This window comes from Paramormyrops kingsleyae, chromosome 6, assembly GCF_048594095.1.
Source record: "Paramormyrops kingsleyae isolate MSU_618 chromosome 6, PKINGS_0.4, whole genome shotgun sequence".
In the NCBI taxonomy this organism is placed as follows: domain Eukaryota; kingdom Metazoa; phylum Chordata; class Actinopteri; order Osteoglossiformes; family Mormyridae; genus Paramormyrops; species Paramormyrops kingsleyae.
The window spans coordinates 12,691,562-12,715,537 of NC_132802.1; the positions used below are offsets into that span (position 1 = coordinate 12,691,562).

Here is a 23,976-nt window from a genome sequence, read left to right on the forward strand (position 1 = left end):
CACAGGACTAGTTGATGTAGTGAATATAAAAACACAGTATATTTTTAAGTTATGTGATTTATCGATACATATATAATCAATAAAAAGCCAAACTACTTCAGAACTAGAAATAGAATCATCAGGGATGATTTTTTTTGTTTTGAGTACTTAAAAGTGAGAGCACAAACAAAAAAAACAAGACATAAAGAGGTATCGGGATAAGAAAATAATACTGTGTTAAAAAGAATTATTTGTCCGTTTTTGTCCTTTGACCCTCTACACTAACAGTTGCCTGTTACTCCTCTTGGGTTGGCTTGTCATTCAGTATTACTGGTAAAAAAAAAAAATACTACTGTAAGGAATAAAATGAAAGTAAATATGTCTGGAATGTCCAGTGCAGTCTTATAGTTGATTATTGTATGTTAATATTTTGCATATTCATATACAGTAAAGTCAGCTAGAGGTGCAGTGACAGTGTATTTGATTTCCGTGTTGCTGCCAGTAGCTGTGACAATTTTGTCATGTTCCGTTGCCTTGGCAACCATGTCAGCCGCTTTTAGCTTCCGCACGGAGGAAGGCTAGGAGTGGTATGGCGTCAAAAAGACGTACTCCTCTGTATTTTTGTCACTGGCCAAATGATTGACAGGCTGAAATGGGTGGGGGGGTCTGGGGTGTTACTCTAGTATGCTTCTAGCAATACATCTCCTCTAGGTACTATACGTACCGTACTTTGAAAGGGGAAGCTGCAACTTTTGAGAACTGTCATTTCTATAAAAGCGAATAGGAGACATCCCACGCCACGGCTGTCACCGTACAAAGCCTTACCAGAATACAATCAACACCCTCCCGAAAAAAAAAAAAACAGAACCACACACCTATGAAAGGAAGACAGGACCATTTCAAGGATTATAGAGGTTGAAGTTGAGCCTTCTGTCAAGGGATTGTGTCCTTCTAGATAAATGCTGACAACAGTCGCAAAGAGTGATAGGCTGAGATGCTGGGCCAGAGTTCTTCACAATAGAATATAGATGTCTGCTTGCAGAAAAATAAAACAAATTCAAAACATTATGCACCTTCCATAAGTAATACGTTCAGTTCCACCCAAGAAGAACATTGAATGGAAGATGACATCTCTTTTATTTTTCGGATTGTGTGCTTGAGCTTACAATAAGAAAATAAACATGCTGACGTGGAGAGAACATCAAATTAATTTTGTTTAAAGATGCATGAAAAGATGTCTTTTCAGTTGTTCAATTGCTATTTGTGTGGTTAAGCAAAATTCTCTACGCAAATTTCAAGGTTTCCTGCATAAAATACAATCTATTGTTTAATACTGTGTTTATATTTTCCAGTCAGAATTCATCTGTGACTAAAAGTGAATATATCTGGAATACAGCAATTTTGCAGTACATGCAGCTAGAATATAGCAACGCGGCAATTATAACGGCCCCGGGTAAGCCTCTGTATATGAAGAGTGGCTTTACATTTGGCCAGGAGAACCCTTGAGACAATACCTTGGTTATTGCAGCCGTGTTCTACCACTTTGCAGGAATCAATGAAGTACATTGTGCCGCAGGTCCTTTCTTCTCCAGGACGCTCAGCATGCCTGTGGTTCATTGCTCCGCTCGCTCATTTAAAGCAAGGGTGTAGAAAATTTATATTTCTATTTACTGGAGCAACAAATATGAGCACAGGCTGGTCAGAAAGTGCAACCTTTAGTGTGCAATGACCAGAGTAAAAATGGTTTTAAATATAGAAATAAGAGAACTGCGATATTGTATGTAAAGCTTGAATACCAGCCCTTATGCACCCACTTAAAAGGTATAAAGTTGGTATTACAGCCGGACATCCAGACACCATTGTGATGTGATTATCGCTTACATGTCTATACTCAGTATTAAAATATATCCCAGTGGCTCTCTGTTGATCCACACTGTGATCCAGGGACATTAGAACGACATGACTTACCTTTAACCGAAACGTTACCGGTATTACGGTACTGAACACCTGAAAGAGACAATATTACACTGCATAATAACGTTTTCAATGTGTCACCCAGCATTTTTTTGCACTTATATGTACAGCTGCACAGCACATGTATGTTAATCATTTCCGTGATATCCCTTGTGCCTCGTGTTCATCTAACACAAATAGACCACTACATATGAAGGTTATGGCCAATGTAGTATAATTACACAGTTAACAATTCATATACAGCTCAATTCATAACTGGTACAAAATAATTTTAAACAGATAATTTTTTATATTGAAATGTTAAAAATTTATTTTCCAAAAACATTTTTTTTCTTTTGAAGTACTGAGGAAATTATGTGTGTGTATGTATGTATGTATTAATATATTTTCGTATAAATTAAAATGTCTGTTGTACTGTTCACTTTTATTTTGCTTACAGTTTTTTCCTATCATAATCAGTGTAGACGTATTATCTCAAAAACTGATAAACTATTTAACAACATTTTAAAATGTCACTTTCAATGAGTAAACTCAAACACAATACTATTAAATGTGATTTTGTGTGAAGTGTACTTGGCATATTTCATAATACAACACTGTAAATTCATATTCCATTTATATTTAGCGGATGTTAATTATGACACGTCTGACCAGTGTTTGTATCTTGGCAACAAAAATGTGAGGAACCCTCTGAGGTATCTTCAACACTGCCAGACTAAAATGCTTTATTTAAGAAATATGTATCCAGTCCATGGAATTGCAAAGAGAATATCCTGTTCTCTTGGAGGAATGCCTTGACTTAAGACCAATTTGTTTAACTGCTGATATATCTGTATATGAACTGACCGTCTGTGTTTATTGATTCTGTTTATTTTATTTCTATTCTGGTAAGGCTGTGTAGAGCATTTAAAACAAATAATGTGTAGATGTTCCATGACTGTTCTTGGTAATGGCCAAAATAAGCAAACAGTACTAACGTATTTGTGCATGTTAAGGCATAGTTGTATCTTTTCTATTTGAGAATGAGTAAGAGATGATTGTAACCGTGCAGTGTAATAAAGTTTAATGATATTTTTTTTCTAAACAATAATCTGTTTTTTACATTGTGATAGCATCTTTATTTTCAGTTGCCAAAAGGAAAGTTGTGGTGCCCAGCTAAGTGAACCCTAACAGGAAGCTTAAGCATCGATTTATATCTACGTATTATTAACTTCCTATTAGCTTTCACTTCCTTAGCTAAAACTAAACCTAACCTAAGGGTCTTTCCTGCTGTAGGTGTGTTGTAGTTGTTTAATAATACCGCCACGTAACCTTCAGTCAAAGCAATAGCTGCTTTCACTTGTTGGCGTCATTCAATACTGAGCAAATTCATTCTGAAACACATGTCTGAGCTGTTGGTGGGATCAAAGTACAGATTGAGGGCTGCATATGTAACGTGTGCCAACTTTAGAGAGAGCAGACCGACATGGACAGACACCTCTATCCATCCCAAATGCTTTTTACATCTTCTTTAAAGCACATATTTTACAGCAATGCTAAATGCTGTTTCACCATCTTCAAATCACTTCTGGAATAAAAACATAACATTTTTAATTAACTATGTTAATTTTTTTATGCAAGCAAAGTAAGCCATCTAAAAAAGTCACTGATACTTTAACCATGAAATGGAAATGTTTGCTATGAACGATTTTTTTCCCCCCACTGCATGTAATGAAATGCGTTATCTAATACATTGTAAGGTCCTGTTTACGTCGAGGTTATGTGCAACATTCATAGCTTGGTATTTACTTTATTTGTATTAAAACACATAAGAAAGCCTGTGGGATATGAAAACACAGCTTTTTGTATAGAGCGTATAACCTGGTTTTATCGTAGCTAGGAGTAAAACATTTCTGTGATGTACAATAGCTGTAAAGGGGACATTCTCCTTTCCTCGCTTTGACCTTCGGGATACGTCTCAGTGAGTGACTAAGCCATATGCTCCCACCCACAAACGACCAACACAACACTACCTCACATTTACGACCGCAACGACAGTCAGATAGAGAACGTCAGGGAACAGCCACACCTTTTACCTCCCAGCCTCAAGACAAGGCTCAGCTAGTCAGCGGCACTCCGTGAATTACCTTATTGGTACCGGGAGGAAACTTCACCTCTCTCTGACATCTAGCCTGCTGACTAATTAGCTCAACTTTGTGCTCTGGATACCGAGCAATTGAGGAAATACAACTGTGCAGATGACTCCTATACACGTATTAGCTTCCAGGGATGGTAGCAATCGTTCGAAGTGAGACCTCCTGTAATGCCTCAGCAAATGGGTTCAGCAAAATCTAAAATAACCAGCCTTGCTCCTGTGGGACTTTCTCTGAGAGAAGGATGGACTGGTTATGCTGAACAAGCATAATTTGCTATAACCGTCCACAAAACTAGCACTGCATGTAGGATCTCAACTGGATTTTTTTGTGACTAATCAATCAGTTTTGACATGAACCCTTGGTGTAACAAATTCTTGGCAGAGTCAGTTTTGTACCCACGCCATTAGTGAAATTCATACAATTGCAACCTTTCCATGAAAGATACAAAAATGGTATGCCTGACAACTCTCATTTATTGTGGGTTTCTAAATTTTTTTATTATTATAGCTACATACCAAAGAGTATTTAGCTATTATATTTGTTTTTCCTGTGACTGGCAGAGTGTCACTGTTGGATTTCTGAGCATGACCCTTAACCCCAAATGCTCCATTGGCATAGGATACTGGCTGAGTCTGCCCTCTGACCCCAAAACCTCTCATAACTCTCACCTGTATAATGTGTCTTTATGTCTCACAGAAAGTAAGATGGGATATGCAAAAACTACCCAGTGTACACAAGGGGTGAATAAAGCATCATAAATATGCATCAAAATTTATATAATTTCGTAAAATTTATTTGGCTGGTCCCACTTACATCCTGTAAATTTCCCACATGACACACAAGTTAAATACTTTTATACAGTTTTCAGTGAATCACTATCCTGTGAGTCTTCTGCAAATGTTCTCCACAAACGATACATGCATGTATTGTGAGTTTGCATAGGAGTGTATATATAAACCTAACATTTGTGTATTTTCTATTGTGCATGATAACAGATGAACTGAGAAAGGCTAAATTATTAGCTGTTTTCCACACCCTCGTGAACAGTGAGCTTCCCACAAGCATGATGTTCCAAAACGGTGATCCTGTGGAGGTAGATAAAGTACTCTACATGGACTACGATGAAATGAAACAAACAAGACGTGCATGAGGGGTGTTTCTTTTGGGGGGGGGGGGGGGGGGTCCTCTGTTTCATGCTGATTCATAAGGCATCTAAGACACAAAGGGTCTCGGGTCCTTGGTCTGTCCCCTTCGTCCTTAGATAAAGGTGATGAGGCGCGTGTGCAAAGAAAGAGGAATCTGCCGTAATTAATCATACTTCTGTTTTCCGTCCAAGCAGTCTCTCCCTCTGGCATGTTTCTGTCCAAATATTTTTCGTTATTGTTAAAATGAAGTACAGCTAATGCTTAAAATAAATGGTACACTTTTCCATGATACAACACAAGGAGTATGGCTTACTAAAAGTCTCTTATTGAAGTACAGTATGAGTGTCAATGTTTACACCCAGTAAATACACCCAGTAAAGATAGATTACTCCACTTGCAATATTTGCCTCACACGTTTATACAATGTTTACGTTTTTCAAGTAAACTGCAAATTTCTCAGACGATGACTGTACCTCAGAGAAATATTAAGCAGTTCCAATGCTGTGATTATTAAACTTGATAATGTAATTTGCATGACTTTATGAGCATGAGCTTCTCTGTGTTTTATATGTCTCCATGTAGTGAGTAAGCTTGAAACGGTAGGAGAATGTTCCAACTAATTTTTTAAAAGGAAGAATGACCAATAAAGACACTAATTAATCTCTAGAAGTTGTCAGTGCTCAATGCAAAATCTTGAGGCTGAGCTGAGCATTTAATGGCATCTAATTAGGCGTCAAAACTCACATTGCGGGAAGCTGCAGGCCTCTGTCTTCTTGGACAATGCCATACCTTCATCTGGCTCTGTGCAGATGGTGCCCCATTCCTACTGTGAGCCTTGGTCTTTAAGCAGCTCAAGCTCCAGCCTCAGAGGTGACGTAGAGGTGGTTCATCTGAAGGACTCCAATATTTTGAGCCACACATTTAAACGGTGATGATGAAGTTTGTCCTTTCCTTTTTAGCTTTCCTAAAACAATAAAGGACCACTAGAAATATATCTGAAGACAAAACAGGTCTGAATAGTTACCCTTAGCTGGTTTTAAGCATGCTCGATACAATTATGGCTGTATTATAAAAGTCTTAGAAAGGTGTTTTATGGGTTTGTTGTTGCTAATTGTGCCAAAGATCATCCTGAATTTGGTGTGAAATTTGTTATAGAAGTTGCATGGCAAGTATTTTGTAATTAAGAATATGCATAGTAGATGTTGTGTAATATTTATGCTGGTCGGCATGAGAGCCTTTTCTAGGAACATTTGCATGTTATTCTACCAAGCTATGTAAACAAACCAGAAAGATTTCAAGCACTCTGTGCCATTATCCTAACTAGCAGTCTATGGAAGCTTCACAATTTCTACTTAATTCTTATTTAATCTTTACTTGTTCCCCTGTAAATGATACATATAATTCCCTTGTATTGTAAAGGTCATTAGACTAACTTTGCAGGGACATTATATATTAATGCTATTGTAAACCACAAAGGCCCTGATTCCAATAACAACACTATGCAGCTAAATGACTCTATAAACATTAGCCTTGTTAGCCAACTGGAGATATCAGAAACAATATCAAAGCTAATTAAATAAAAGCCATTAACTAACTATTCCTTTGTTTACATTATGAACTTAAGATCTCATATACATAAAGTTGTGGTTAAATAATCATTCCTGAGCAGACAGCTCAATTACAAATTTAATTACGAACTGAATTAGCAGTAATATAACTACTAAATCAGATGGATGACAAACGTTTATTTCATTATAAAAAAATGTCATACTTGTTAACATTCAGTTTATTCTGCATGTTGACAAGTATCAAAACAGTAGGCCTATATGATATCTGTTATTATTTTGTTTCCTGTTACTTAACTATGTTTCTCAAAACTCACTTGTGGTTGTCAATCGCCGTTAGATGTATTATTCCAGGATCGGCTGAACTTTTTTAAAGAGAATACAGCCATTGTCTGCATAAATAAAATATTTCTGGGTAGATAACAGAGGCAGTAGGGAAGCGGATGATCCATTGTAGGTCATTTTTATAGGCCACAGCAGATTTTACATGAATGCAAGATGAACTTGACAGTTGCCATAATGTTCACACCAAACTCACCTCTTGCACAACACAGTTCTTCATTGATCAGAGAAGTAATGCATAATGACCCAGAGAGCAGCTGTTCCTCATATAAAAACTCCCATCGTTCGGAACATTATTCATAAAAAGAGAGATGCATAAGTAATCCAGAAGTCAAGGTCAAGTGGAACATGGACATTGTTAGGATAACCCCTCCGGTATAGAGTTGTCAGAAACTCAAGCCCATTTAATTCAGCATTGCAAAAGTAATTCATGCACGATCTGTGAGGTAGGGCCGATAATTACATGAACTGGTAATTTCATACATTGCAATTAAAAGCCGATGTCAAATCATTCCGAGGTGACGGAGAGATCCGCTGCGCTCGCGGTCCCCTCCGAAGCCGCAGAATGTGACAGAAGTGAATTACGGCTATAATTTTCTGAGGTATGGCACCACGCTCTCGTCTCCAGACGGGACGAAAATAGCCATTAGACGCTGGCTGCTTCTGAATTGGACGGCCGGCAGGGATCAAAACAGCGAGGCAGAACAAAATACCGCGGACAATGCCGGTGCATCGCGGTCGCCATGGAAGCGGCCTGCTCACCCAGGGCCGATAGACAGAGGGTGGGGGCAAACTCTATCACGGAGGGGGCTCCTATTGCATCAGACGCTTGCCGAGCGGTCGTACGCCACGTGGGTTCCCGAGCAGGTCGCGATCTTCAGGTAACATACCAAATAGTTTATCCTCGTTGGTGGCGTCACCCGCCAGATTACGGTGAGAGAGTTAGAGGATATCCACTCCTTCATATCAGCCCTGCATGTGGTATGTACAGATAGGAGAAATGAGGCTTAGGCACCTGAGACTGCCACATGCTGTCCATCATCCTCTGCTCTAACCTGCTCCGGTTACTTCACTGCCTGCCTATGGGTTAAAACAAGACAATGATTGACAGGACATGGTGGTCCCGCCCACCATGGGTCTTACAGTCTCATTTATCTCATTTCAAGTACATTTACCTTTTTTTTTTTTTTTGCGCCATTAGTAACTGTCATGGGAATTGACATGAAGTGTAGTCATATTACAAATGATGTGATGCCACAGATGTATCTGTAAGATGATCAGATGATGATTCTCCATAGCCGGGCATTATGCTGCTAAATATTCAATATCTACAGATCCACTGTGCTTGCAACGCTTGGTTTTAAAGATCTATATAAAAAGCCGTGAATGGAGGCCATAGTTCATATCTACATAAATGTTTTGTATACAGGACTGAGAAACGTGTCCGAAAGATCATTTTTGGACATGAAGTTGCATAGGAATCCCAATTCTAGAACAGTAGCTATTTCAATAACAAACCAAAGGGGATTACATTATATTATTATTTTTAGTATAAGAGTTCACAAAATTAACTGGTCAGGTTTATTCTTCAGACCTCTTGTTTAGCAAGCAGTATGTGTATAATTGTATATGTTTAGACCAGTATAATTTTCATTATTTAGTTTAATTATGTGTCATTCCTACTAGAACCCACATTATTCAACAGCTTTGACAAGTTCAAATATGTTTTAAAAAACAGTTTTTATTAGTCCCCTGTATCACAGTGACATAAATAAATTATGTCATGTCCTCATTTGACCACCTAGAGACAAAAATCACGTCAAAATGCCAAAACAAATGTGGGTACCATGCCCCTGCATTCTTCCAGTTGGCTAACTCTCCTGATCTGCAACCAGGGTTAATTATCTTCCCAAAAGCAATAATATCTCCAGTCTACCAAGAAACACAATGACAGCTGAAAAGACTCAACTTGCAACACAAATGAGGTGAGTGCAAAAACGTACGTTCATTTCCTGAACGATCTACTGCGGGCACCATCCGTGCCAACCTGACAGCACTACACATGTAATTGGAATTAAGAATTTAGCTCTTGTAAAGTCCTAACTGTAGCTAATTACAAAACTATCATCTAAGAGCTCGCTGCTTTGCTCAAGAGTAAACAGTAAAAAGTAAACTTGTGCGATTGACAATTTGCATTCAGTCACATGACACCCACTTCGGCTGCTCTTCTTACCTGGGCAAACAAGTGGAGCACGGAGCCTGCATTTAATTTCGAATGTTTCTGCATGAATTTTTCGACGCATACCTGACTACTCATTTTGTTATTTCATGACAGCGGGCGGCCTTCAACTTGAGACGTCCGCCGGGAACGGGTGGCAGGTAGGCTGAAGACGTCGTCGTCGTCTCTTTGTGCTCTGAACACGGCGCGGTTCCATGGTGTGGGAACAATAACTGCTGTCCCCCCCCCCCCCCAAGCACGTTAACATTATTTCAGGCTACATTCAGAGCCTGCGAGGACTTCAAAGGAATCTCACACGCAGGTTGTTAAGCACCACTTCTCTAAATTATTCACATGTTCTCTGAATAGCTGTGTATTCAGCAAGATGCAAAATATACACATACATGCAGTATACTGATAGTGAGTGATAAATGCATGACCAAAGACATGCAACTAAAAATGTCTGATCAGACTACTAACAATATTTTAATTTCAGTTGTTCAGATTTGCTACTACAATATCATTTCAATTGACAGTAACATTTTACTTGAGGGCGAACATTAACTTAGTAACTCAATACTACTCAAGTACAAATCATGTACTTGGAATGCATGGAATACATGAACCATGATGACCGATTACAGTAATCATGAAAGAAAACGGGATCAGTACATAACTAAAACTTTTCTGGTTAATTAATGCACTAAGTACCTACTACATTACCTGTGTCCCCTCACGTAAAGTGTTACCCAATTGAAAGTTCACTTGGTAGACAATTCAAAGAATCATATACTTTTAAGTTTGAGCATTAAGATATTTTATTTTATTTTACAATTTTTCTCAGTCGCTTTGGTACATTTCACAAATCATCCTTGACATTTGCAAAACAGTAAGTGCATTTCTCGAAACAATTTGTACAAACAGCACCACATGATGGATTACCTGCAAAAGCCTGTAACTTTCTCAAAATCATTACTTCATCCCTCAAAAGTAAATATTTATGTCAATGAACTTGTCAGTGCCATCAGAATGACAAGTCCTTGTGTCATCGTTCATGAACAAGATGGTCAAAATGCTTAGTCATGTTGCCAGTAGAACAGTGTACTTGGTAAGTATTGTTCGATGCAAACTATGACGAAGGTTTTGATGACAGTGATTGAAAATGCACAAAGTACTTTTTCTCAATGACGTATATCGATTTCAACAGTACAAAGTTACTCATACAGTACTCTACATATACTTTAACACACAACCACACACTGTACTGTAAGTATGCATACATTTGTGTGTGTCCTACAGTATATATCCGGTATGTAACTGTATAATGTAAATTTACTGTATACTATAAAATGCAAGTGGAATACTGCAATATGAAATAATACAGTACAGGGCACATTGTTGGATTACATACCTGTTGTCTCTATGAAACCTTTGAATGACTGAGGACACGGTTGTTCTCCCATCATTTGGCTGCACCCTTCAACCAGCCTTGGCCATTGTAAGGCCAGGATAGAGGACATGGTCCATAATTGTGGCCCTTATATCATCAGGACTGTGCCTCTGTTCTTGGCCTCTGCTACCTCTTCCTCTGTTTTGCCTCCCTGCCCTTCCACCATGCAGCCTCACTCCTCTTCTTCTTATTGGCTGTTGACCCTGTTCATTTCCTTTTTGTTCTTCCACAGCCAAATTATAACACTGTGTTGTGGTCTGTCACTATATGTTTGCCAAATGAAGCCAAATGAAGCTTCATGAGATGCACCTCTGGGCTATTTTAGAGAACTGGTTGATCATTGGTCAGTTTAACTCCTTAAGCATTCCCCTCTGTGTGGATGTGAGTGTGGATGGGTGAATGTGAGGCATGTATTGTAAAGCGCTTTGAGTACTCGTAGGAGTAGAAAAGCGCTATATAAATGCAGTCCATTTACTATTTACCATATTGGTGAAAGTCAAGATTCAACTGAGAGCAATTCATCAATTCACTACACATTTATAAGAAAAGAAAAAAACAAGGAACTGTAATAGAGATGTATGGAGAATTTGCTTGATCAGTCATGAAAACTAGTGCAACTAGTGTAATGGCTTAAACAATGAACTAATGCTTAGATGTTTTGGGGGATAAGACTATCTAACAGAGTACCAATATAATACATTTTGACCAACATGTTATAAACAATTGAAAATGTAGGGATCGGCATTTGCATAATCGTTCCAAAGCATTTCCAATTTGACCCAAAGAATAAGAATTTGCATTTATGTTCTGCACAAATGGCTAGATGATGCGGAGGTTGTACAAGTAGTTATGAGAATTTCATTTCTGATCTGAGAAATATACCAAAGCAACTGGGAAAAACTGTAACAGACTCAAATAGTTAGCTTTTCATTTTGGCATATATTAGCAATGAATACCTGGGGCAGCTTTAAAAAGGGAAATATCATCCAAGTCATCTAAAGCTTGAGGTGTAATAGGTTAGACAGGTGAGTTGGCAGCACAATGTCTAATGACAGGGTGCTCACTGTTGTACCTTTAATGTCAGTAGAAAGCCTGAATTCTCCCAGTATAACTGGGCAAAATCTGTAAGTCACTTTCAATTAAGGTGACAGTATAACAATGTATAAACCACTAGAATGTATACATGTATAAAAGAGGCAAAACACCATTTCATATATAAAAGGATTTAAAGTGACATACTGAAGCCTGAAAAAAGGAAGGTTAAAAGGAAAGCAAACTATAGACATACAATAATGCGCAAAAGTCTTAGGCAGCCCCAAGGAAATTATGTTTATAGTTATTTATATAACATGAGAATATACAGAAATAAACTGTAATACAATAAGAAGTATAAACATTTCTTGTGTTGGGTGGCTAGAAAAACACTTTAGGCCCCAAAACTCTCCCCAGGGGTACCCCAGCCATTCCATGCATACACTAAATTTCACAAACAGCTCATTTTATTAAGTTACCTAGTCAGTTAGATAACTTTATGAGTTATTCATTAGCCAAACATGGTGTGCTAGTGGTTAAGTCATCTAATACATGGGTATATTAGATGGTAATTGCAAATACTGGGGTTACTTGAAGAGAGTTTTATTGTCTAAGCAGATACATTTCTACAGACATAAGATCAAAATTTTTCACCAACAAAATTTTGAAAAAGAATTTATAAAGAATTTTCTGTAGCTGCCTATGACTTTTGCACTGTTTTATATGTACTATAAGGTTTCATTAATCGAGTGCTCCAATACTGATAAAACAGCACAAGGGTAAATGCAGCTTCCCCTGTATATTCTCAGTGATGTGCATAAATAAATTTTAGTTATTACTTAAATGCTAAGCTCGGATAAATTCAAAGCACTCGTTTTTCATTATCGGTAAAGTCATTCTGAAAGCATAATGTAATTGTACCACCTAGCTGGGAAAACACAAAATGGCTTGGGATTCTTCCCATGATAATTCATTCAGCAAGACCTGTCCTGTGAAAATTCAATCTGACGCTGCTGGCTTCCTTATCCAGCACATTCTCGGGCCCTATTTACTAGACAAGCAAACCCCAAGACACTGCCATGCTGCTTCCGTAAACTGTACCTTCCTCTTGCTCGAACGGGGTGTTGACGGAAGATGTGTTAGAAAACAGTAGCTGTTTGTAGACTGCTTAAGAACAAGACGTCTAAACAAAAAGCTTGCAGTTCCTCAACCCAGTTAATAATATATATTGATTAAACATTGACTGCAGAAAACTATATTGTTAAAATAAACCAGAGAAAGAAAACATTCAACATGTGCCAAAAATATTAAGTAACCAATTGCAGCTATGCGTCCAAATGCAGTCAGTTATCATGGTGGTTTTGGGGAATTGCAATATCAATTAAGCTAATTAACATCAAAGGAAATGGGAATAGTCTAAACAACTAAGCAAATTGTTTATTAAAAAGGTCAGTCATTAGGTATCCAAAAAATATATGTGTGGAAAGAAAGCATGACAGCCGTTACCACATGGTAGACACATTAAGGGAGAGAGATAATGAGCATAATTAAATATACCACTGCTGTCAAGATTTGAGTTAATGAATAGACGTACCCTTCTCGGATTACATTGTCATTAAAAGGGCTCACTAACTGACAGCACAGTAATAAAGCATCGTTTGAAAATAAGATACAACAGATACAACATTTTATTATTGTCAGTTTTAAATATGAACACACAATCTTCAAAGAAAATACATAATGAGCCAACGATCATTTACATAACAGGGAATCAAATAGAAGGCTATTTCTTTCATGGCGGAATGAACGGTAGCGGGCAGAAGGCCGCATACACGTCGTATGAAGGGCCGTAGAAGTCACATAGAAGGGGCCAGTGTGCAAATTGATATCAACGGTCGAAATAAAATCAGAGTGAATATAATCAGTTCATTATAACCAGATCTTAGAAACGATCATGCAGAGTCACGGACGATCCACCCGCAGAGTTCGGTCACCTAAGCCCTGCTGTTCAGGCTTCGGTACAAACGGAGAGCACCCTGACCCGTTTACAATACTGTCACGAAACAACACATACAGCGCTATGGGGTAGGCGCAATTGAAAATGCTACCGTCGCCACGTTTCCTCAAAGGAGATCCAAGGAGAAACAAAGAACCAATCGTTGAAGGAAAGAAGCAACCAATTATCTGAAATGTATTGCGGACATTTAGTGCTCAGTGTCTGTATCTTTGCTTACCTAGAAACAAGAAAGAAGAGGAAAAAAGTGTTGGCCTAGGAGCTTTTATTGAATCTACCCTAAGCATGGCAGTAACCTTGCTGAAGTTCTCATCTATATATAAACATTAAATATAAAGTAAGTCACTCATCCTTCTGTCCTTGGTTAATGCAGCTAGCTCCAAACATGGATTAGAGTGCTGTGTCCCCTCTGCTTGCGTGATACAACCATCCCTGTCAGTAAATAATGGACATCAAGTGAGTTGGAAGTATGGATTTGGCGTTTGGGTATTGTTAGGGCCAACACCATGCTTAAGCATTAATCAAAATACAGAACAGCCAATGCTGTATTGAGGCAAAAATCGTGTGGGTGTTCTTAGAGGATCAAATCCAAAGTTACCATTCAAATAGACTATTTTGCTTCATTGTCTGTGAAAAAAATGTCAATGCCACAGAAACTATGAAAAGTGTACTCTCTAAGTGTTTAAATGAAGTATTTTAACTTTGGAATAAATGCACAATAAGTACACACGACTTTTCCGTTTTGTATTTTATGACATGAAGAATGCACACTATCTTCTACTGCTACTTGTGGTATGAAGCAATGCAAACCTGCATAGATACACAAACCCATAACCAGTTGACCGTCGTACAATGACTAGCTTAATGCGGAGCGATAGGAAGGCTTCCGAGTTTACAAACAAAACAGATAATAAAACTGGGGGGGGGGGGCTCCCAAGTGGATTGGCCTGTAAAAGATGCACTTACAGGCTTATAGGCGAGCCTTACAGCAGATAACTCACATATTCTGCCTTAGGGGAAATTAAAAAAAAAACATTCCAGTATACAGACAGACCACAATATGCCGCATAAGAAAAGAAAGGATAAGCAAAATGAGCTAGGATTCAGTTCGTCTAACACTTAGATGGTGCTCTGCAAAATTACGCCTTAGATCAACAAGAAGAAGGGTTTAATTCCAGCTGGAAATTACGAATGTGCTTTTTTTTTAAATGCCAGATGCATCTTATCCTCCAAGGACCAAAATTACAGAATTTGTGAGTAACACACATGCATCACGAGTCTTTGTATTGTCTGACTTGTAGGATGTTTTACATCAAATCGAGCCATGGCAATTACATGAAATGCATTCCATTTAACGCTAATTAAATCTGATTATAAAATGTCTTATTACAATCAGCATATAGCAATCTCTGGTGATGTTACCTTTTTTATCCCATACATCTTTATTAAAATATACACATTTATTTTGTACATTACCCCTCCAAGTGTTATCTTATCCACAGAACCAAACGGTCCACAGTCCATGACAGGATTTTGCTGTGTCTGATATATTAATAAGGACATGTGACGCAGCCAGTCCTTGGGGGCCAGTTGATGGGGAACAAAAACAATCATGGGATTCGGAAAAGAATGGATCGTGAGAAGGGATGAAATCCCTCTGTTCCGGAAGCCCTGGTTAGTATTCACTGTTTTTCTTTTTAAATTGTTCTCAATTCCCTTTAAAACGGACTCACATCACAACCATTTACTAAGTACAACCTCATAGTATCATGATACAAATTGTAGGATGTTAACACTCTTGAGATAAGTTGATACCTAGTGATTAAATGTACTATGCTCACAAAATAATTATCTCCCCCATATATTAAATGGTTATCAAACTTTACTGTTGCTCCAGTAATTGGTCTGTTAAAGTCTTATCGTACAATATTTTCCGGTTCCCTAAAATAAGCTGTTACTATGTACGCTTATCGTTTTGCCTGTTACAAATAAATCAAGCCACAGGAGCTAGATTTGTTCTTAAACCCTTTCTTGTATAATTTATATAATCTTTTTATATATAATTATTTCATTTAGTTTTGCATTAAGTATGTCATTAATAGTACTAAAAATATAGTGTGGCTCAAACCAGTTAAACTTGTCTTGTAGAGGAAGAACTCAGACTTTTGAGTCTGTTGTTTTTTTTTTTTCGGTTATTATCTTTCCGGTTTCTCCATTTGCCAAAAAATATTATTATTTATATTATCATCATCACGCTAAAAATGAGAAAGAAAAAAAACCCTTGAGATCGGATGAAGGTCGCACATGAAGTCAATGGCAGTACCATTTTTGCACTTCACCTGAAAAACTGATAAGAAATGAAACATGTGAAATTGATTTTAGGGTTTGGGGGCTGGACACGGGGGAGCCCTCAGACGTATGGGGCAGCAGTCTGTGTTTCCGGGTGATAGAAGAAGACACGAGAAATGAAACCGCCCCTCCGAAATGTGTTGTGCATCAAAACTTGGGCAGGAGCTGAGTGACGATGACGAGCCAAAGGCAGGCCGAGGTGTGCGTCCCCGGTCCCCCGCTGTTCCCATCCTGCACTGCTCCCGGTCCTGTCACGGGGGAGTGGGGGGGAGCAGACACTTTCATGAACACCACAGCTCACGCACATCCTTCTCCTGCTCTACACCTGTTGATGAATGTCAATTTAACCTCAAACATCTGCAAGCTTAAAGACTCTAACACAGTTTCATCTGCCAGGCTGAAAAAGGAAGACAAGAAATGTCTTTGCTTACATTTGCCCTCCTCCCACACCAAAAGGCCACATATATTTGACATTTAAGCACTTGAATCATTTTTATATATTTATTTTATATATTTCCAGCATGAATTAAAGTCAAACACCATAGGTCATAACTACTAGAAGTATTAAGTTCTATTGGTTAGTACAATTATTTATTATGTATAACATCCTTGGTTGTTGTTGTTGTTATTATTATTATTATTATTATTATTATTATTATTATTGTATTCATAGACAAACCTTCCCATATTGTATATTGCATATTGTCTGAAGAAGTTAAGGTGACATCCTTTTTGTTAAATTCTACTGGTTAGTACAATTATTTATAATTTATACCATTCTAACTATTATTAATACTATTATTTGCATTTACAAACCTTCCCATATTGTATAGTCTGAAGAAGTCGTCTGTACTAAATCAGACGTCTTATCTGTGAGAGAAATCATATCGAAGAGGACATTAAATGAAACAGTGGCCAGAGTTTTGCTCCGAACTACTACTATGCGCTAATGATGCAGAGGAAAGGCCCGACATAATTGCACTTTAATAGCATAAGTGCCTGTCCTATTCAAAGCATGCCCGCTCGGTGTTTGTTCTGCTCCATTTCCACTCACCGCTCTCGTGAATTAGCGCATCACAGTCATGCATAAGAATCAGGCCACGTTACGTTCCGAAATCCTTCATTCCCCTTTGATGGGGGTTTAAGTGCTGCCACTTGGCGGCCTTCGCGTTTCGTGGTACTGGAACAGCTGCTGTCGCTGATGCAGCCCCATTTGGTCATGTGACGTCATCACCACGCCAACGCAATAAATCCTGGACCACTCAACCACTAAGGTCAGTCTTAATTGCAGCCTGGTGTAAACAAGGCAATCAGCCTTTGCCCAGATGGTAAGCAGCACTCTTAACGTGGTTAGTAATGGACCCGGGGTCCCGACCAGGCGGCATGGGGATATGTGAAGTATGAAGCGTGTCACACGCTGAGTGTTAAAGGAACCGATTAGCTGTACGCGCATCTCATGGGGCAAAAAGCACTGCACACTGTACCACAGGCCACGGTCAAAGATCAGCTTGAAAGACATCTGTTTGTATACCATTCATCAGTTCATGCATTTTTTATAACCACTTATCGGATTAAGGGCAGGGTGAGACGTCTGTCTGTAGCATGCATAAAGTCATGGCGCTCTTATACTGGCACCCATGATCCAGAAAACGCCAGATGTCCACGCTCCATGCATCCTGGGAGGTGTGTGGGTGATGATAATCTCCACCGAGACTCATTCTACCGGTGTCCTTATATACAGACATGCCTGCGTCTCACTAGTCACCAAGCCGCTTCCAACTATTGGAGTTTGAAATGAATTACAGCTTCACAGAGGGTCCATACAAAGAACCAAGGAGCGTATAAGACTAAAGGTGTATAAATGTACAGGCAGCTTGATCATAGCTTTTGGATTATCTTTAGTTCACTAAAGTTCAAAAGTCAGAAAACTCAATAGCAGGATCCAGTTACACAAAGGTGAACAGTGTTAAACAGACATGTAGGCAGTATTCATGACTGTGATTTATACTGTATGGTGTGCAGATTTTATTGTATTAACAATGGAAGCTTCACTCTTCATTTTATTCCCACTATTAACGCTATTACGCCATTTGATATCATAATTAAAATGTTTTCTCTGAAATCTCATTTGGTGTTCTTCGATAACATGAATGTTGACTAGCGGTAATAAAATTGAAAAGTCCTTGAGTCCTTCTCTTGTTTAATTATATGTCAACTTGATATTGCAGAAACACTCATGTAGAGTTTATTAATGCAACCTCTCGTAGTGGCTTTTTTTTTTTTTTTTTAGATTCTCAGCACCAAGCATTAAAGCTCATTTATAACTCACGATTCAGCCTCACCTCCATTTTCAACAGAATTATGTGGAGTTTTATGATTCTTATTATTTTCGGAACCTCTGTGGAAGATATTGGTTTTTATTGCTGGTCCGTGTGAGGTCATTGAAATCAGTGCATGCTGGGATTTACAGGACTCCCCTACAAATAAATGTTTTACAATGGGAACATTATTAAGAATTGGCTAGATTAATGGATTACTTTGATGGCTATAATACAATAACTTCTAATTTCCCTTGGATTTTCTTGAGTTGAGAAGGATTTCTTTAGGGAGAGCTTTCCAATTATAGCACCACAGCAGATTATACTAAACCCTGTACCAGGGTAATTAAAATAACAGTGTTTCCCTGGAACAAAAATCTAAACAATTCATATATCTCAAGGGAGGACCAGTAGGGGGTGGACAAAATAATGTAAACGCCACATGAAAAAGGATGTTAAACTAAATCAAAATTACAAACATGGTCATATTATGTTGTAATGTCAACTAGCAGTATGTGTCAGTTATAATAAATGTCTGACAATCAACACTCTCCTATGTTTTAGAGGAAACATGAGGTAACGCTGAATTGGCCAAACAGTCAGAGCCCAAATCGGTCACAAGAACTAATTTAATGTGTCAAGGGGGAAATCATCTAAAAAAAACATGACAGCATAAGCCAAACAGGGACAAACTGCATTGGATAAGAGGAGCAGGAAAGGGAAAGGTCAGTAAGAGTTGAATCTCACCAACAGGGATAGACAGACTCTTAATAGGATTGTAGCTAAACACCACAAATTTACTGCCCTAAAAATGACCATGGAGCTGAAATGGCACCACTGTAGCCCCACCTTTGTAACCCCATCTATTTGGAAACCTCTTGGAACCCAAGGCCAACACACAAAGATGCTTAACCTGGACAAAGGGACAAAACCTCTATAAAAAGCATCCCTGAGCAATGGAAAAACATGTTCTGATGAGTCATCTTTCACCCCTTTCCCCTACATCTGGATAGATTTTAATTTGAGATTGCCAAAGGAAACCGTCCACCTACAGGGCCGTGGGTTCCATGACGGTATGGGCGGCCATCATGTGGGAGTCATTATGACTGACGATCGTTTCACATATAACAGCTAAGGAATTATGAGGCCATTTTACAGGAGTAAAAAGTAAGTACACCCTGTGTTCCCCTTATGTTCCCTCCTGTTTTCAGCGATGATAATGTGCCCATAAACACTCCTAAACATATTTAAGATGGCTTTCCTGAAGACCTGGATGAAGTCAACGACTTTCCACAGCCTCTCTGATCACCTGATCTAAGCACCATTGGACCTTTATGGAATGCAGAACACAAGACAGATTCCTTGGTATTAAAATATCGCGATGCATTTCCGTTATATTGTCCACCCCCTGTATTTAATGAATCCAGTTCCACCATTTAATCCACAAATGTTAGCGTACTTTAATGTATGTAAAGCAGGGCTACTTTGATTACAACAGCAATAAGCTGGTCTCTTTGTGTCATTTTTCACAGGACTGTAGGCAAATACGCAAACGGCACAGACACGGGCATTCTAGCATGCACCTCGAGCGTAAACCCCGAACGTGTGACCAAAATTCTTATCAAAAGCCTAAGGTTCGAAATCGTACATTGAAGAGTCACTGTAGACACATGTGTGAGATGATTTTCGAGCAGTTTCGGAAAACACATACTTACACACAGATGTAAGCGCATGCAAAAAGCGAGAATGGAGCCAGGCCAGAGGATGGGGAGGTAAATTTGAAAAGAGAACAAACTGTTAGTACATGTGAAATTTTAGCAGCGTTTCCATTTCCACACAGGCTCGCTCTAAAACCGCCTTTGCCCCCGGCTCAGGGGGAGCCCCAGCATGCCCTGGTGTCGCCGAAACCGATAAGGCCAACACGGCTAATGCCCTCGTGCCACGTCGATAAAATGCTAAGATGCCACATCGGTAACGAGTTTCCCATCATTCCGAATGTAATCTCAGGAGCGGCGGCGGGTGCTGGAACTGGAATTTGAAGTTTGCTCGCTCAGTGGCTGTGAGGCAATCTAATTTTATCAGAATGTGCCAGGAAAATTATCTCACGCTTCCAGAGGAAGGTGCCATCTCTCCAGGTCTCACCGGACAGCCACCTCACAATAACAGAACAGCTGCTATTTAGAAAAAAATTATATATATATATATATATATATATATATATATATATATTTATGTGTGAAAGCGGCACCATGATTCATGCAGGCGGTGATTAAAAGTGAAGGCCACAGTGATCATGCACAATACTAACCTTGCAATAGTGTTGAGCTAGTGGGTTCAATTACTTCTACATCAGAAGAACAAAAAAAGAAACAAAAAAAAACAAAAAAACAAATGCAAAATCATTTGAGTTTACTGCATTGGGACAGGAGAAGGAGAACAGGAGAAGCAAACCCAGATATCACCGTGTTATTGTTTCAACGTTGAATTATGGTCGGTGTTAAATTATCACCGCTGAAACTAAATTGATTTTTGGTCAGATTTTCAATATTGAAAAATTGATGGTGGCAAAACCTTGATTCAATGTTGATATAAAGTGAGAGATTGAAGATCAACGCTGTTTCAACCTTTTTGTCTGCTGTGGAATCAATGTCATTTCAACATATCTGGGATATCATGTGCTATCTGGGAAGGTGATGCTTCTTCTGCATTAAGGCTAGAAAACTGCCATTTTAGCTACCATTGTACAACATCGGCAGCTATGGCAGTGGTGCTTACGTGAGGATCCGCAAGGGTAATATCTACGAACAAGCACTGTAATAGCCTTAGCATAGATTGAGGTATACTTACACTTTACAAGCAGGTCCACACTCACCGTAGAGGACGACGCTTGTGTTGGCGCTGCCCAGTTTGTTGACGGCCACGCAGGTGTAATTGCCATAGTCCGTCGCCGACACGTTGAAAAATGTCAGCATGGACAGCCGGCCGGTGTTCTCAATCTCAATACCGTCAAATCCATTAGAGATCCTGCAAGACAGCCACAGTCAGAGACGCTAAAAGCTTTGGCAACCCCACCAAGCTCCGGTTTTAAGAGCTTTGAGGGGAAAGTACGTGTTAATTCCCGGCATTGCTGTCCTTCACTGAACTAAGTGCATAACGAGAGCTCCTAACAAAAACGTATTTATAAGAGTCAGAACTCCAAAACCTCGACACACGCCCAAATACCAAATGTAGGTATTTAAAGACATCACAATGAAAGTATTGCCATTTAAAATAAAAGCCACCTTTTTTTTAACAAACATTTCCTTTGTTCACATTTTGCAGCTTTAAAACATGCACATTCAATACGAAAAGTTACAGGAGAATTTTTGACAGGCAAACTGAGTCGCGGTACCTCTTGTCATCTCGGTACCATTCGAATTTTGCCAGGGGCTCCGCCTCTGCCTCGCACTGAAGGACCCCTTGCTGACCCAGAGTGACGCCAACATCTCTGCCTTCCAACACACTCGGGGGGTCTGAGGACACAAACCCAGAGAAGGACAGGGGGTTCAGGCACATCTTCAGTGAAACCCGTGACAAACCCCAATCAAAAGAAACGGTCCTGTTGATGAATTTTTGGACATAGCATATGTTTCTATTGATACATTTGTTATTAAATCCTTTTGCAAAACCATGGCTGTTTGTGATTTACTTAACATGAACTTGTGGTTCACTTACAGTTGACTATTATATCCAGTGTTTGTACATCTAAGGAAACGTCATTGGCAGCTGTACATTCGTATGTTCCTGCCTTGTGCCGGGAGATGGCTGGGATTTCCAAGTACTCGTCCTCTGATGCAAAACCTTGGACTGAAAACAAAGAGGGACAGCATGCTTTAGAACTCACAGCACAGCACCAACTCAGCATCTGAGGCCTGCAGGCGATGTAGAGATTAAGGGCAGGTACACACACGCCTGAAGGTTGCCAGTTCCAGTCCCACTAGAGGCTGAACTGCTCCAGTTAAATACCCAGTTATAAAAATGCTGATATAAGATTAAAGCACGACACAGGGAACGAAACTTTAGATCTCACGAAGGGACAAAGTTTAACTATAATTACAAAAGTTCGTGACATCGTTTGTGATTCCGTGACCATGAATGTCAGCCTGTGCCATTTCTCAGAAGAAAGAACTGAAGTCACCCTTCAAAGGGCACATTTTCTGTTCCTTCTATTTTTGCATCTGACACAACCCACAGCTAATAACAATGTTCAAGTGGCTTCAGTGTTCTAGCTGAGCAATTGTACCCCTGGCTAATAATTAGCAAAGCAGGACCTTTCTCTGAAATGCACTGGGGTTTGAACATTTAAGACATAAGTATTGATACGGTTCATTATCATTATTTTACTTTATTCACAGCTTAGCAGGTGGACACTCAAATGCATTTCCAAGTTCCCGAAGACAAAAAATACCATCACGAATTATACATTTTAAAATAAAATACATTCGATAACATATAAGTTTAAGGTTATAAATAGAGTCTCCATAATGCAAATAATGCATCCACCACTGCTGGTGCTGGAGACTCTTTTTATAACCTTAATAGGTGTAACCTGTGACAGCGTTACAATGCGCTGGTAGACACTTTGGTGCATGTGGAGAGGCTCACACCAAGGAAGAGCTGCTAATGAGAGGAATGATTGGGGAAAGGCGCTCAGCTAGTGGGGGACGTCAGAAACCGCGAAGCCATTGAAAAGTGGCGGTGGGGCAGCCACCCTCCTGGAAAACCCCCATCAGCCCCATAAAAGACATTACTGCACTTAAATAGGAAAGTAATGCGGTCAAAACCTGCTAAGAGTTCTGAGCGCTCGATGCTCTGGCGAGAGAGAGTGTAAGATGAAACCCCACCAGAATTTATTCATCTACAGTATATAGTAAATGACCCAGTGTCAGTCATTGGGGGTGGGGGGGGGGGGGGGGGCAGTAAAACAATATCAGAAAAAGGCAGCTATTCTGATGTCAACAAATAAACGGCTAGAGTTTTCCAGCTTCCAAAAGGAGGGAAAATGGGAACTCTATCTCAACTTCAGAAAATATTTTACAAAACATGAAATTGGTGGTAAGATGTACTGCTTTAAGCATAAATAAACAAAGTATTCTATTTTTATGCTAAGCACATGTCTATTTAAAACAATGTAGCTAATATTCAACTGAGTAAAGATAATGCATAATTCATGATAATAAATATATGCATATTTCTTCTGCTCTTGAAGACACTCTATGAATCAGGATGAAAACTAAAAAAATAAATAAATAAAAATGTCAAAACAACCTAAGGAGATACGTTCATATAGCAACACAAACTCATATTTGATAACGCTGCATAGATTATCGATTATTAAAGTGAAAAGGTAAACCAGCACAATCCACCCACCAGTACCTGCATCCTGAGACAGACACACATGCACTTCTCCATAAAA

At 39.0% G+C, this 23,976-nt stretch overlaps 1 protein-coding gene across 8 annotated transcripts in view; it reads right to left on the minus strand.

Annotated features, from left to right (window-relative positions):
* Window positions 1-13,505: 13,505 nt before the first annotated feature.
* Window positions 13,506-23,976, minus strand: part of ntm (neurotrimin) — a 297,117-nt gene continuing 286,646 nt past the window's right edge. For 4 of the 8 annotated variants that reach the window (XM_023835105.2, XM_023835104.2, XM_023835108.2 and 1 more), the window contains 6 exons: window positions 22,236-22,367; window positions 21,913-22,033; window positions 21,394-21,545; window positions 20,830-20,865; window positions 17,020-17,073; window positions 13,506-16,451 (listed from right to left, as the gene is read on the minus strand). In XM_023835105.2, the coding sequence (XP_023690873.2) occupies window positions 16,351-16,451; window positions 17,020-17,073; window positions 20,830-20,865; window positions 21,394-21,545; window positions 21,913-22,033; window positions 22,236-22,367 (596 nt within the window). In that variant the 3' untranslated portion in view covers window positions 13,506-16,350. The remainder of the gene's footprint in view (window positions 16,452-17,019; window positions 17,074-20,829; window positions 20,866-21,393; window positions 21,546-21,912; window positions 22,034-22,235; window positions 22,368-23,976) is intronic. The other 4 variants (XM_072713663.1, XM_072713664.1, XM_023835106.2 and 1 more) reach the window with 4 other exon arrangements.